Source organism: Myotis myotis, unplaced genomic scaffold (assembly GCF_014108235.1).
Source record: "Myotis myotis isolate mMyoMyo1 unplaced genomic scaffold, mMyoMyo1.p scaffold_m19_p_22, whole genome shotgun sequence".
Taxonomy (NCBI): domain Eukaryota; kingdom Metazoa; phylum Chordata; class Mammalia; order Chiroptera; family Vespertilionidae; genus Myotis; species Myotis myotis.
In genome coordinates this window covers 2,279,661-2,293,745 of record NW_023416327.1, presented here as the reverse complement: position 1 = coordinate 2,293,745, position 14,085 = coordinate 2,279,661, and the positions used below count along the sequence as shown (strand labels likewise).

Here is a 14,085-nt window from a genome sequence, read left to right as displayed (position 1 = left end):
GGAGTGCGCGGAGCGGGCTGGCGGCGGAGGGCGCGGTTGGCGTTTTCAATCGGGAGGGAGTCGCAGACTCTGAGCTCCAGATCCGGGCGAGTCTTTAGGGACCCAGACTCAAACGGGAGAAGCGGGACTGTCTGGCTTCGGTCAGAGCGAGTGCAGCTTTCTATCTGAGCTTTGCAGCGGGTGCTGGGACTCAGAGAGGCAGAGCCCCTGGGGACAGGACTGAGAGCCGCCATAACTGCTCTCTCTGGCCCACCCTGTTGATCCTGTGCGACCCGCCCCGCCCAAGCCCTGCACACAGGCATTCGCCGGATAGCCTCAGGCAAAGGCCAGATTAGCACCTCCCTAGAGGACATAAGTTCTCTCACTGCTGACACAGCTGATTCTCATAGCCACTTGGCCTGGAGGTCAAACCCTCCCTGGAATTAGCTACAACAATCAAGATTTAACTATAAGACTGCGAACAAAGACCACTAGGGGGTGCACCAAGGAAGCATAACAAAATGCGGAGACAAAGAAACAGGACAAAATTGTCAATGGAAGATATAGAGTTCAGAACCACACTTTTAAGGTCTCTCAAGAACTGTTTAGAAGCCGCCGATAAACTTAATGAGATCTACAAGAAAACTAATGAGACCCTCGATCTTATATTGGGGAACCAACTAGAAATTAAGCATACACAGACTGAAATAACGAATATTATACAGACTCCCGACAGCAGACCAGAGGAGCGCAAGAATCAAGTCAATGATTTGAAATGCGAGGAAGCAAAAAACACCCAACCGGAGGGGTGGAATGAAAAAAGAATCCAAAAATGCGAGGATAGTGTAAGGAGCCTCTGGGACAGCTTCAAGCGTACCAACATCAGAATTATAGGGGTGCCAGAAGATGAGAGAGAGCAAGATATTGAAAACCTATTTGAAGAAATAATGACAGAAAACTTCCCCCACCTGGTGAAAGAAATGGACTTACAGGTCCAAGAAGCGCGGAGAACCCCAAACAAAAGGAATCCAAAGAGGACCACACCAAGACACATCATAATTAAAATGCCAAGAGCAAAAGATAAAGAGAGAATCTTAAAAACAGCAAGAGAAAGAAACTCAGTTACCTACAAGGGAATACCCATACGACTGTCAGCTGATTTCTCAACAGAAACTTTGCAGGCCAGAAGGGAGTGGCAAGAAATATTCAAAGTGATGAATACCAAGAACCTACAACCAAGATTACTTTATCCAGCAAAGCTATCATTCAGAATTGAAGGTCAGATAAAGAGCTTCACAGATAAGGAAAAGCTAAAGGAGTTCCTCACCACCAAACCAGGATTATATGAAATGCTGAAAGGTATCCTTTAAGAAGAGGAAGAGGAAGAAAAAGGTAAAGATACAAATTATGAACAACAAATATGCATCTATCAACAAGTGAATCTAAGAATCAAGTGAATAAATAATCTGATGAACAGAATGAACTGGTGATTATAATAGAATCAGGGACATAGAAAGGGAATGGACTGACTATTCTTGGGGGGGAAAGGGGTGTGGGAGATGCGGGAAGAGACTGGACAAAAATCGTGCACCTATGGATGAGGACAGTGGGTGGGGAGTGAGGGCGGAGGGTGGGGCGGGAACTGGGAGGAGGGGAGTTATGGGGGGGAAAAAAGAGGAACAAATGTAATAATCTGAACAATAAAGATTTAATTAAAAAAAAATAATAAAAAAATAAATAAATAAAAAAAACAATTAAAAAAAAAAAAATACTGTAATGACAGTTTTGAGTATATGCCAATTAGGAATTAAGTGAGAGAAGAGTCAGACCTAATCCATGGGGAAGTGCTTTCTCAACCTTATTTTTAATCATTCTTGATTTAAAATGCAATCATGGTTTCTGCAGACAGCCCCTGCTACTATCTGATATAATGACTAAATAAGCAATGACTTGTAAAATGTTTGCTTTGTACTGCCATGCAGTGAAAACACGGTGCAATAAATAGCTCTCGATAGCTAAGATGACTCATTAAAACACTGGGCACAGTAATAACAACAATCAGGTGAACTTAGAGAAAACATCCATTTAAAAAGCAGTTCATATCCCTAGCCAGTTTGGCTCAGTGAAAAGAGGGTCAGCCTGCGGACTGAAGGGTCCTGGGTTCGATTCCGGTCAGGGCACATGCCCGGATTACAGGCTCGATCCCCAGTGGGGGGCATGAGGGAGGAGGCCAATCAATGATTCTCTCTCATCATTGATGTTTCTATCTCTCTCTCTCCCTTCCTCTCTGAAATCAATTAAAAATATCTGTATTAAAAAAAAGCAGTCACAAATATACCAGAAAAGAAAATCCTATTTACCTCTTCTTTCTTGATATAATTAACACTTATGAAGCACTCAAGTAGCATATTTTTAATTTCTCTACTTTCCTCCAAATCATAATCAAAGCAATACAGAGCTTGATGAACATGCCAAAGCCGGGTTATGTCTGCACCCTAGGAATGACAAAAAAAGAAAAACGGTAGAGTTTTTCAATAATCAGTAAGGTCACATTTCAAGTTAACAAAAAATATTTTATATCATAATTATAATTCTAGATTATTTATCAAAAAGGAAGAATGATAAAAGAAAACAGACTTAAAAATTTGCAAATGCCTCACTCAACGCCCCCCTCAAAAAAAAAAAAATCAAACCTCTTCACTGAAACCCCCCCAAAATTTGCAAATGTCACTTGCAACTCTAAAGAACACTTTTTTTTTAAGTCCTTACCAGAGGATGTTTTTATTGATTTTTTTTTTAGAGAAAGAGGAAGTGAGGGAAAGAGAAACATTGATCTGAGAGAGAAACAGCCAATCCATTGCCTCCCCTACACACCCTGACTGGGGATCAAACCCCTAACCCGGGTCAGGTATGTGCCCTGACCAGGAATCGAACCCAAAACCTTTTTGGTACGTGGGTCAACACTCCAACCAACTGAGCCACCCAGCCAGAGCGAGAGAGCACTTTTTTAAAACAAGCAAAAGCCAGCAGAGACACTGATGCCCAGTGCTGCCCATGTTCCTGCGACTGTGAAACATGTCTGCACTGTCCAGCGCGAGGGCCATTAGCCCATCAGGCTATGGAGCAACTGAAATGTGACTAGTGCAACTGAGGAACCAAACTTTTCATTTTCTTCACTTTAAATTTAAATAGCCCCATGTGACTACTGGCAACCGCAGTGAACAGGGAAGGTGTCGAATCCTAGGAAGATGTGATTTAAAAGCTAAACAAAAATGGCCGGAAAAGAGATAAAAAAACCAACAATAAATCAGCCCTGACTGGTTTGGCTCAGTGGATAGAGTGTCGGCCTGAGGAATGAAGGGTCCCGGGTTCGATTCTAGTCAAGGACATGTACCTTGGTTGCGGGCATATCCCCAGTACGGGGTGTGTAGGAGGCAGCTGATCGATGTTTCTCTCTCATCGATGTTTCTAACTCTCTACCCCTCTCCCTTCCTCTCTGTAAAAAATCAATAAAACATATTTAAAAAAATATCGATGATGGCTTAAGGATAACTCGGCCATGCACAGGGCTGTTCATCACTCCTAGGGCAGCAGGAGAAGCTCTGTAGCTGGCTGAGGGTCCTGTCATCAAACTGGCTGCTCCTTGGAGGCCACTCACTGACGGAGCAACGAGCGTAGGCCTGAGCTTTCTAGAAAGCTGTTGGCAATGTGCATGAAGAGCTCTGAGTTCAAATCCAGGGACCTACCAACTTCATTTCTAGAAATTCCTAAATATCCCCAACACAACAATGATCACCTTGGTGGTGGGATTACGGGTGATTTTTATTTCCTCATTTTTTTTTCCTGATTTGGGTGTCTTTTTCTGGATTTCTGAACTGTATACCAAAGATTACAGGATGAGAAAGAGCCAAGTTATATCCAACCTTCAAACATACTGTCCGTAGGTCCCCAGACCTGGGCTGCAGGCTGAAACAGTCCTCCCTCACCCACCCCCCGCCACCCCCCTTCAGTCAAGTACACATTAAACAAGCAAACATACAGTTTTCGTCTGGAGGCTCTTCTTGAGCAGCAAGGTGAAAGCAGTCTTCCCCATGTCCTCTTTGGCAGGCAGGCCTTTCTCCCACCACGTCACACACAAGCCCTGGATGGAGCTCTGCAGCTTTCGTGCCGATTCAGGCAGTGCGTACAAAATACCTAAGAGAGCCAGTAACTGTTCCATCGGTAAGGAAAATCAATGCTGATTCAGACTCAACAGTACAGAGCAGTGATTCTCAACCTTCCCATCTCATGGCACATAAACTAAACATTAGAATCCTGGGGCACGCCAAAGAATACTGTTTGCCAATCTAACAAAAAACAGGTGTCATTCTGATTCATTAATACTAGATGGCTACTGTCATTTTTTTTTTTTTTTGACAATCTAAGGCAGGGGTGGGGAACCTTTTTTCCTGCCAAGGGCCATTTGTATACTTATAATATCATGTGCTTAATATAATTCACTTAATATAAATTTATGTTGCTATGAAAAAAGCTCCTAGATTTATTGAATTTTGATTCCCACCTGTGGTTGCCTTGGCAGAGCCAGACCAAATGATTTTGCAGGCCTTATATGGCCCGTGGGCCAGATATTCCCCACCCCAGATCTCAGGGAAAAGCAGTCAGGGTCCCTGACTAAACAGTCAGGTACTGCATGTTTTAAAAATTTTTGCAGCACACCAGTTGAAAATCGCTGGAATAGAGTACGATGACTTATAAAGGTTTGCTAAGCAAATATTAGTTTACTAGTGGCCCAGTGCACAAAATTCATGCAGGCGGGGGGGGGGGTGTCCCTCAGCCCAGCCTGCACCCTCTCCAATTTGGGACCCCTCAGGGGATAACCGGCAGTCGGACTTCCCTCTCACAATCCAGAACCACTGACTCCTAACCACTTGTCTGCCTGCCTGATTGCCCCTAACTGCTTCTGCCTGCCAGACTGATCATCCCTTACTGCTCCCCTGCTGGCTTGATTGCCCCTAACCATCTCTGCCTCAGCCCCACACTCGGGACCCAGGATTCCCTCCTCCAGCCGACCACAGGCACCTGGGACCTGGGCTTCCCTCCCTCAGGTCAGCCATAGGCACATGCGACCTGGGCCAGCTATGCCCAGACTGGCTGCAGCCACAGGTGCTGGTGCCCGGGACTGCGGCAGGCGGCTTCACCCGGGCCCGGCTTTGTCAGGAAGGATATGTGGATGGTCGTCCAGAAGACGTGCAGCCTATTTAGCATATTACCCTTTTATTAGTATAGATCATGGTGTGTTTTTTCTTGCCATCATTAACCATAGTAACTGTTGCTTATGTATTAAAGTTCTAAGTCTAGAAGCAGCTTCAGAATCCTTCTCACCATTCATCTCAAGTCTGATGTTTAGTTGATCAGAATTAATACCTGAGGTGAAGCCTCTTACTGCAGATGTATCCCAGAATGTATGGCATCCTCTCTGCTTTATGATCCAGCTAATAATACATTGCCTCAATCATGTTGATTGAGGTCATTTTCCCCCTTGCAGTTTGTAATAGATTACCATCTACTGCTTAGGAAGTAAAATTTACTGTCTCCATGTAGATTGCAAAATAAGGCATTTTTCTCATCAATAAAATTTCATTCTTTCAGCATGAGTAATTTTGTCAACAACATTTTGAGGCAGTAACAGTTTATAACAAATTGAGTGAATTATTGTTTCAGGTACTGTGCTGTGTCATACACAGATTTCATTGTATCTTTGCAACAACTCTATACAGTAGGTACTATAATGACACAGATGAGAACACTGAGGTATAGAGAGATCAGGTAACTTGACCAGTAAAACCCAAAAGTGGCTGAGTATCATTTCAAATCCATGAGCCATGCCGTTTAACCATTACACTCCACTCAGTATTGTGCTAGAGCCTGCTCTTACTGGCTCACAAATTTTCAGGAATTTTGTAAGCTGGTTGTTAAACATGTTCATTATTAAAAATTAAATTATATAATCTTAAAAGTGAATAAATTACATTAAAACCGAAGGTAATACATACTCTAAATTCATCACTCCTCAATTATTTACTACACTTTACTGTTCTGGCTCTTGACATTATTTATGTCTTTTGGGTCTTTCTGGTAACAGTGTATTACTGCATGTTTCTCCTCAGCTCTGCATTTAGTGGCATCACATTAGCAGCTGAAATCAGCCATGGATGGAGAATTTATGCCACAGAAATTGGCCAATAGTATAAATCAGAGTTTTATTTTCTTTGATTGAGAGCCAGTTGTTAAACATTTATCGGCACAACACTGACCACATTGGTGGTGGTGGTCTTGTCAGGATGTGTTATATTATGCAGATGAAAATCTATTTAAACAGACTTGATGTAGATATTTTCAAAGATGGAAGAATTGTCCCTGTCAACTATTGCAGTTAGGAGTGATTAGGTTGGCAGGAGAGCAGTTAGGTGTTAATCAGGCCGGCAGGGGAGCAGTTAGGGGGTTATCAGGTTGGCAGGCAGGCAGGTGAGCGGTTAGGAGCCAGCAGTCCCACAGGAATCGCGCCTAAACCGGCAGTCAGACATCCCCCTCACAATCCGGGACAGCTGGCTCCTAACCACTCACCTGCCTGCCTGCCTGCTCGCCCCTAACCACTCTGCCTGCCGGCCTGCTCGCCCCCAACTGCCCCCGCCCTGCCGGCCTGCTCGCCCCCAACTTTGGCTGAAGTAGGAGATATGGCCTGTCTGTCAGCAACTCCACCCCCGGGAAAGTGAGGCAGCCCAAGCGCTGGCAGTGAAGTCGTTGAGCAGAGTAAGAATGCCTTGGGTTTTCCCTAGGAAAGTCATGCTTGAAGGGCATTTTTAGGTTCATGGTGGGCAAGGGAGGATAGTCTGACCTCATATGAGTGCCATGAAGATGAGAAACAACTGTGAGGTTAGCTTGATCCCTGGTCTCATCAAACTGGCCAATCAGTGCTGAGATGGAGCTGCCCGGCTCATTCTCATTCATTATAGTGACATTATCGATAAGATGACAAGAAGGCCCCGCTCCCTGCTCCCTGCGGGCCCTGCTCGTCCTCGGCGACTGGCAGGCCCTGCTCCCTGCAGGCCTGCTCCACCCTGCTATCTGCGCGCCTGCAGCATCCATAGCACCAGTCCCCTCTCTGCCATCTGCGCACGCAGTATCCTCCTGAGCCGGTCGTGACTGTTACGGTGTCCCAGACAAATCTGCGTACTACCTCTTTATATAATATATATTTTATAATCACATCTTCTCCTTAATTTAGCCCACTATTCCTCCTAAATTAATAACTACAGTTTTGTAGTTTAGTTAAACTTGAGAAATACCATGATATAAATTTTAGTATAGGAAAACTCCCATAAGAGTCAACAGTATTCCTAAGAACACGGTCATACATATTTAAAGAAAAAAGTGCAATGTCACAACTGTTTGCTTAAATTTAAACTATCAGGCAGGAATCACCAGTTGAGACACTTAGAATCAGACCTTTTTCCCTTAATAAGCTCCTATCATTGGTCCTGTAGGTCAGGTGAGACCTTCCTTAAAACCTGCACACAACAGCAGTCAGCAGCTCAACTATGCTTACTTGCACCATGTGAAACATTTACATGCAGGTTAAATTAACGTAATTACTGAAAGAACACTCTGCTCCTGCATGAAGAAAAGAGCCTGACTGCAACATGGTGCCTTAGCACCACTTTGCTTCAGCATCGCTGCTTCCTCCCAGCCCTCATGGACTACCAGTGGTCCGCAGATCACCGGTTGGCGACCACTGGTTTAGACGCCTCTTCTACACATGCCTCAGGGCAACAGGCAACTTACCGTTCAATATAACAGCACACTCCAGTAAGGCCTCATAGTTCTCACTCTCATTTATTACAGACACAGAAGCAAGAATCACAGCTGTAATTGCATGGGTTATTTCTAGAGTTTTTTTCTATAAATAAAAAAAAAAATCAAAATGAGAGAATTAAAATCAATGTAAAATTCAAGCCACACTTTTAGCTTATTCTAAAAAGTGAATTAAAGTTGAATATAAACAAGTCAGTTATCCATAAAGTACAACAACACTGACTACGAGATTAATAATGGAGGATTATAAGAGGGTAAAACTACAATAAACAATCTTCCAATACTCTTCTTGACTTCTGATTTGTTCCTGAAAGCCGATACTACCATTTTTGAAGGGTGGTCTGATTCCATAGTGCCCTCTCCCTGGGCTTCCGCGGCCTGCCACCCCTCCACTGGGCTTTCTAACAGCACTTCTGTTAACAGCTTCCTGAGCCTCTGCCATAGCTCTTCTTTCTGTTTCCTTGATAATTCATCTAGTAATTCGTTTAGGTTGAAAGGGTCAGAAGCATCTTCCTGTAAAGTAAATAGCAAGTGTTACATTTCAAACACAAAATATTAGTTCTAGCCTTTTCATAATGGCATCAAAGAAAAAGTGTAACTGCTAACCCAAATGCTTTTTTTTAAGGACACATTTGTAATACCTTAACTAATAAAGAATAAATAAATAAATAAATAAATAAATAAATAAATAAAACCGCTGATCCAACCACCACTTCCTCTGACTCTGAGCAGATGACCTCACCTCCTCTTTGACATAGCAAATAGAGGCCATCATCAAAGGACAGAGAGTGCAGCTTAGAGGGACTCCCTGTAGCCAATCAGCCAATCTGACAGTATTTTATTTATACACACACACACACACACTCTGAGTGGCCAGATTATTATGACCACCCCATCAGTACTTCGTTGGGCCACCTTTTGCCTTCAATACTGCAGCAATTCTTCTTGGCATTGACTCCACGAGATGTTGAAAGGTGATGCGAGGAATCTGACACCATGCCTGATGAATAGCACTGTCCAGTTCCGTGAGATTTGATGGTTGTGGAACCAGCTGCCTGATGGCTCTTTTAACTTCGTCCCACAAATGCTCAATTGGATTGAGATCTGGTGATGGTGGGGGCCACCTAAGCAAGGTAAAGTCTCCTTCATGTTCTTGAAACCACTCCTGCACAATACAAGCACCGTGGCATGGCGCATTGTCTTGTTGGAAGAAGCCATCTCCATTGGGCTCCGCCATCAACATGATAGAATGAACCTGATCAGCAACGATACTTAGGTATGTTGTGCTATTCAGACGTTGTTCCACACAAATTAAAGTGCCCAAATCATGCCAGGAAAACATGCCCCAAACCATAACTGCCTCCACCAGCTTGAAGGTTTGTACTCATGCATGTGGGGTGCATGCTTTCATGCTGTTTCCGCCAAATTCTCACTCTGCCATATGCATGATGCAACTGGAAACGTGATTCATCGAACCACATGACTTTTTCCCAATGCTCAACTGTCCAATCCTTGTGTTCCTGTGCGGCCTGGGGACGTTTTATCTTGGTAACTGCAGACAGCAAAGGTGTTCGAACAGGCCTTCGGCTTCCATATCCCATACGATGCAGTGTACGGCTAATGTGCCTACAAACATCAGGTGGTCATCATACTCTGGCCACTCAGTGTGTATGAATAGAGTAAGAATCCATGGGGCCACACTGATAATACACACACAAATAACTAGCAGCACTGGCACACTACAGAATGCCAATGGAAAAATACAGAAGGAACATGGGGTTGGAAAAATCACAATTTTAGTGCCATTATAGTAATAACTGATTCATGTAAGAATCGTCATTGGGTGCCAAACCCAGTGTGCGCAAGTCCGTTGAGAAGCAGGTGGTTACCTAGTCTCAGTACTTCCTGCAGGTTACTTACTAATTGTGAAGCTTCAGTGGAGAAATCTGGGATACCCACCCTAAGTCACAAAATTACAGCGCCAATAATGGGGCCTCCTTGGCACGTTGCTGCCAAAACTCCCAGTCAATTTAACTGGATCAGTGGTCGGCAAACTCATTAGTCAACAGAGCCGAATATCAACAGTACAATGATTGAAATTTCTTTTGCGAGCCAAATTTTTTAAACTTAAACTATATAGGTAGGTACATTGTTATTAACTTAATTAGGGTCCTCCTAAGGCTTAGGAAGAGCCACACTCAAGGGGCCAAAGAGCCGCATGTGGCTTGCGAGCCGCAGTTTGGCAACCACGGAACTAGACCATTAAACAAAGGCAAACGGAAGAACAGGCCACCAAGCAGCTCCCTTCTTCCCCTGGCTCCCCAGAACGACGGGGGAGCTGGAACGATGCTTCGTCATCACGGCACAGGGTGACCCTGCGGCCACCATGCTACCCAGATGTTGCTCATTTTTGCCTTTAGATTTTAAATTAATATTGACTTAGCTTCATCATCATCAATTTAGTTTATGGTTTTATTTAACACTATGGTGCACTGTTTGCAACAACAATCTTGGACTTCAAACCACTCATGGGCTGCTCGTCTCGGACAAATCACCTACCTCCTGCTAAGCCAGACATGGAACATCTACCCAGTTTGCCATTATGGACACCTCGGTGGTGAAGTGTGGCCTAGTTTCTGCTGGTTATTTTTAAGTTTACAGGACATCATTTTATAACATAAAATCATTTTATAAGCTCATTTCTCTCATAAAGAAAAATAACTTCATACATCTTTACTAGCAACAAATTTATTAGATTCCTCTCTGAGTTATCACTGATTTGATTTTCAGTGCATGGTCTCGAGCCACACGTGCCTCTTCTGTCCAAGGTCACAGTATTTAGAGCCAGTGCCGTATACGCTGGGGTTCCTCAGAGCCGTGGTGGGCTCCACACCCGCCCATGACTCAGCTTCCACTGGAGCTGATGACACCCAAACTACCTCTAGCCCAGGCCTTTCCCGGGCTTAAAACACACTACATCCACCCACTGGACATGTCCTGTGCAAGTCCCCCCGGCAGTCATCCCACACATCCAAAACTGAGCCATCTTCTCCCCCAAACCTGCCCTCTGCCCATGTTCACAACCTCACGGATGGCTCTGCAAGTCAGAAAGCAAGGACCCGCTGGGCCCTTTTCCGGCCCATGTCCAATCAATCCACAGCGCTGGCACCCCCACTGCCCCCCGCCAGCTCACAAGGACACCCACACTTCCCATTTCCATGTCCTACTTCAACCACCACGGTGAAGGGCACAGCTCCTCACTGCTCTCCGCCTCTATGTACCTCTCCTCCAATTTATTTTCCACGTGCAGCCAAAGAGGCATTTCCAAAGGGCAGCTCCGACTTTTCTGTCTCTCTCTTCTGCCCACTCGTCCTCTCTCCCTTTGCTCTCTTGCACGCAGGTCACTCTCAGCTGAAAGCCCCCAGCCTTCAGGAAGAGGTCTCAACTCCTTCACATGGTAGAGAAAGTCAGGGCTCAGCTCTTGCCGCCCCGCACTGCCCCTCTGTGCTCTACCCCTACCGAACCTTCCTGCTCAAACCCAATGCGCCACGGATGGCTAGCTTCTCTGTACGTCCAGAGCTGAGCTTCCAGAGCCTTCCCAAGGGGATGGGAAGTAGCCCATTGCTGGATCAGCCCCATCCCCCATCCTTGTCCCTTCCTCTGCTGTGTTCACACCTGGATCCACTGTGACTAACCTGAGGACAAAGAAGTATCTTGTCTTGCTCACAACTTCCTCACCATGCCACCAGGCACGCAGGAAACAGCAATAAACATGTAAGTAAACAGAGCACAGTGCACTGCCTGCCTGAGCGCCCTTCAGCGTCTCTTGCAGGAAAGCAGGAAATACAATTTGTGAGTAGCTATCCATCCGCAGGTCTGTATTAGCGGACTCTGGTTTTTTAAATAAACCTTGGTCCCTAAGGATTCACTGAAATGACTATATTTCATTTATGGACATAATTTTAGAAAAATGTTTTACAATAACAGTCAAAATCACAATAAAGCTAAACCTAAAACTTACATCAAGTTGAATGAACTGCAAAAATTCTCCAATCAGCTCCTTAGACACAGCTTGAACAAATAGTTCGCGTTTTTCCATGACAGATGAGACCGTGCATTTATCCTGTAACCCTGGGGAGAACACAGCACATGGAGACTTGCATTTGCAATTCCATCTTCTCCTGCACAATGGAATTTGGTGCTAGCACCCAAACTGCAAAGAAACCCCTCTATACCTATGGTAGACAGCGTCTAACAATATTCTGACATAAAACAAGTCATATCTAAAAATTAATTTCCTTATTTTCATCACTGAGGACAGTCTCGACATAACATTGTTCATGAAATTGCCAACTAAGGAAAGAGAAACCCACATGGCCCCAGGAGGTGCCCCAGTACCTGTGCAAGGTGGGCACCGGTGAGCAGCTCAGCGAAGATCCGGCAGATCCCGGCGCTCAATGCTGCAGATGCTCCCTTTCCCAAGGGCCTCGAGAAGACTCCAGTCACAGCCGCTTGTTTTTCAGTGTGGCAGAGGGTCCCCTGGGAGCGGGTCCGCGTGAGCAGCAGGTGTGCCCAAGCCCAGCACGCTGCTCCCAGCCCCTGTGGGGACCGAAGCTCAAAGGACTAGGGCTGTGCCAGCTCCTTCCCAGCTTGTGTCCCCCAATAAGCCGTGTTTTCCATCGAAACAGCCCTGCCCTGTCTGAAATACCAACCCAGAGATGAAGTCACAGCCAACCTACAGGGGTGGGCAAAAAGTGGGTTTACAGTTGTTTGTATGGAAAGACACCAGGCTATGATTATTACAATAGCTTTACTGCCCGGACAGGTTTGGCTCAGTGGATAGAGCGGGGTCCCAGGTTCGATTCCCGTCAAGGGCATGTGCCTTGGCTGCGGGCACATGCCCAGTACCCCTACCGGGGGTGTGCAGGAGGCAGCTGATCCATGCTTCTCTCTCATCGATGCTTCTCTCTATCCCTCTCCCTTCCTCTGTAAACAATCAATAAAATATATTTTAAAAATAGCTTTACTAACTCAAAGAACGGCACGTTCAACCTACGTTTGCCGACCCCGTACCTGCCACAGCGCTCCTCCCTTTAAAATGCATGAAAACCTGCACGGCCCCCCAGAGCAATAGGCAGATCGCTGGGACCAGCGGCAGCCACTCCGGGCACCAAGAGCCCAGTGAACACTGGGTCCCACACCCGAGGGTCTACAGTAAACCAGCGGAAGTAGAAAATAACCTCCCACATAAGTGCGGCGAAGTCTGGCCCTTCCCTCCTCCCGGGGGCCGCGGCTGCCCGCACATCAGCAACACCCCAGAGCTGTCGCCGAGCGCCAGGAAGCCCATCTCCCGCGGCGCCTCTGCGGGACTCGGCCACTCCGCCCCCCACGTCCCCACCCAGCCATCCCCCCTCCCTGCTTCCAGGGTGCGGGGCCCCCTCACCCCCAAGAACAGAGCCCCCGTGGGGCAAGCCATTCATCTTAGAACTAGGGGTGCTTGACAGCAGGCTCCCCTGCACGCAAACCAGGAGTGCTCTCTGGGTCAGACGCAGGGCCGGGCCGGGGTGCTCTGTGGGGTCAGCCCTCGGGGGGACGGGCGAGGGTCCTTGCTCCCCGGGTCAGTCCCAGCGGCCCGGGCTGGGGATGTTCTGGGGGCCCGAGGGGTCTCTGCCCTTTGGAGTCCCAGGGAGCACGGCTGTCGAGCGCCCAGGCCCCGGTGCCCGCCGGTCGCGCCTCCTCAGAGACGTCAGCTGGGACGTGGGTTCGAACGCGGCCCACGCGGAGGATGCGTCGCTGGGGCATGACCCGCCCGACCCCCACCATCTCTCGGCCCCTGGTCCCGAGCCCGACATCCCCGGCGCTCACCTCGTCCTCGGAACCGCCGTTTCCCGCGCTCTGCAGATTCAAAACAGCCCGCCCGCCCGCGCCACAACGCGATCCTCCCGCCCGCGCGTCACCACGCCGCTCTCGCGAGAGCCTGACGCTCCTGGGCGGGGCCACTGGGGGTGAGCCCCGCCCGCCCCGCCCGCGCTCAGGCCCCGCCCTCCCACCCGCGCTCGGTCCACACGCCCCGCCCTCCCGCCCGCGCTCCGTCCCGGCACACACGCCCCGCCCTCCCGCCCGCGCTCCGTCCCGGCACACACGCCCCGCCCTCCCGCGCGCGCTCCGTCCCGGCACACACGCCCCGCCCTCCCGCCCGCGCTCCGTCCCGGCACACACGCCCCGCCCTCCCGC

The 14,085-nt window shown here is 47.4% G+C and overlaps 1 protein-coding gene across 5 annotated transcripts in view; it reads right to left on the bottom strand.

The window, feature by feature from the left end:
* Positions 1-13,836, bottom strand: part of NCAPG2 (non-SMC condensin II complex subunit G2) — a 61,704-nt gene extending 47,868 nt beyond the window's left edge. For 2 of the 5 annotated variants that reach the window (XM_036355432.1, XM_036355433.1), the window contains exons 1-7: positions 13,717-13,836; positions 12,250-12,586; positions 11,873-11,982; positions 8,176-8,364; positions 7,822-7,936; positions 4,019-4,173; positions 2,340-2,474 (exon numbers count right to left, since the gene is read on the bottom strand). In XM_036355432.1, the coding sequence (XP_036211325.1) occupies positions 2,340-2,474; positions 4,019-4,173; positions 7,822-7,936; positions 8,176-8,364; positions 11,873-11,950 (672 nt within the window). In that variant the 5' untranslated portion in view covers positions 11,951-11,982; positions 12,250-12,586; positions 13,717-13,836. Of the gene's footprint in view, positions 1-2,339; positions 2,475-4,018; positions 4,190-7,821; positions 7,937-8,175; positions 8,365-11,872; positions 11,983-12,249; positions 12,587-13,716 lie in introns of those variants that run through there. The other 3 variants (XM_036355435.1, XM_036355437.1, XM_036355436.1) reach the window with 3 other exon arrangements.
* Between the last annotated feature and the right edge of the window lie 249 nt (positions 13,837-14,085).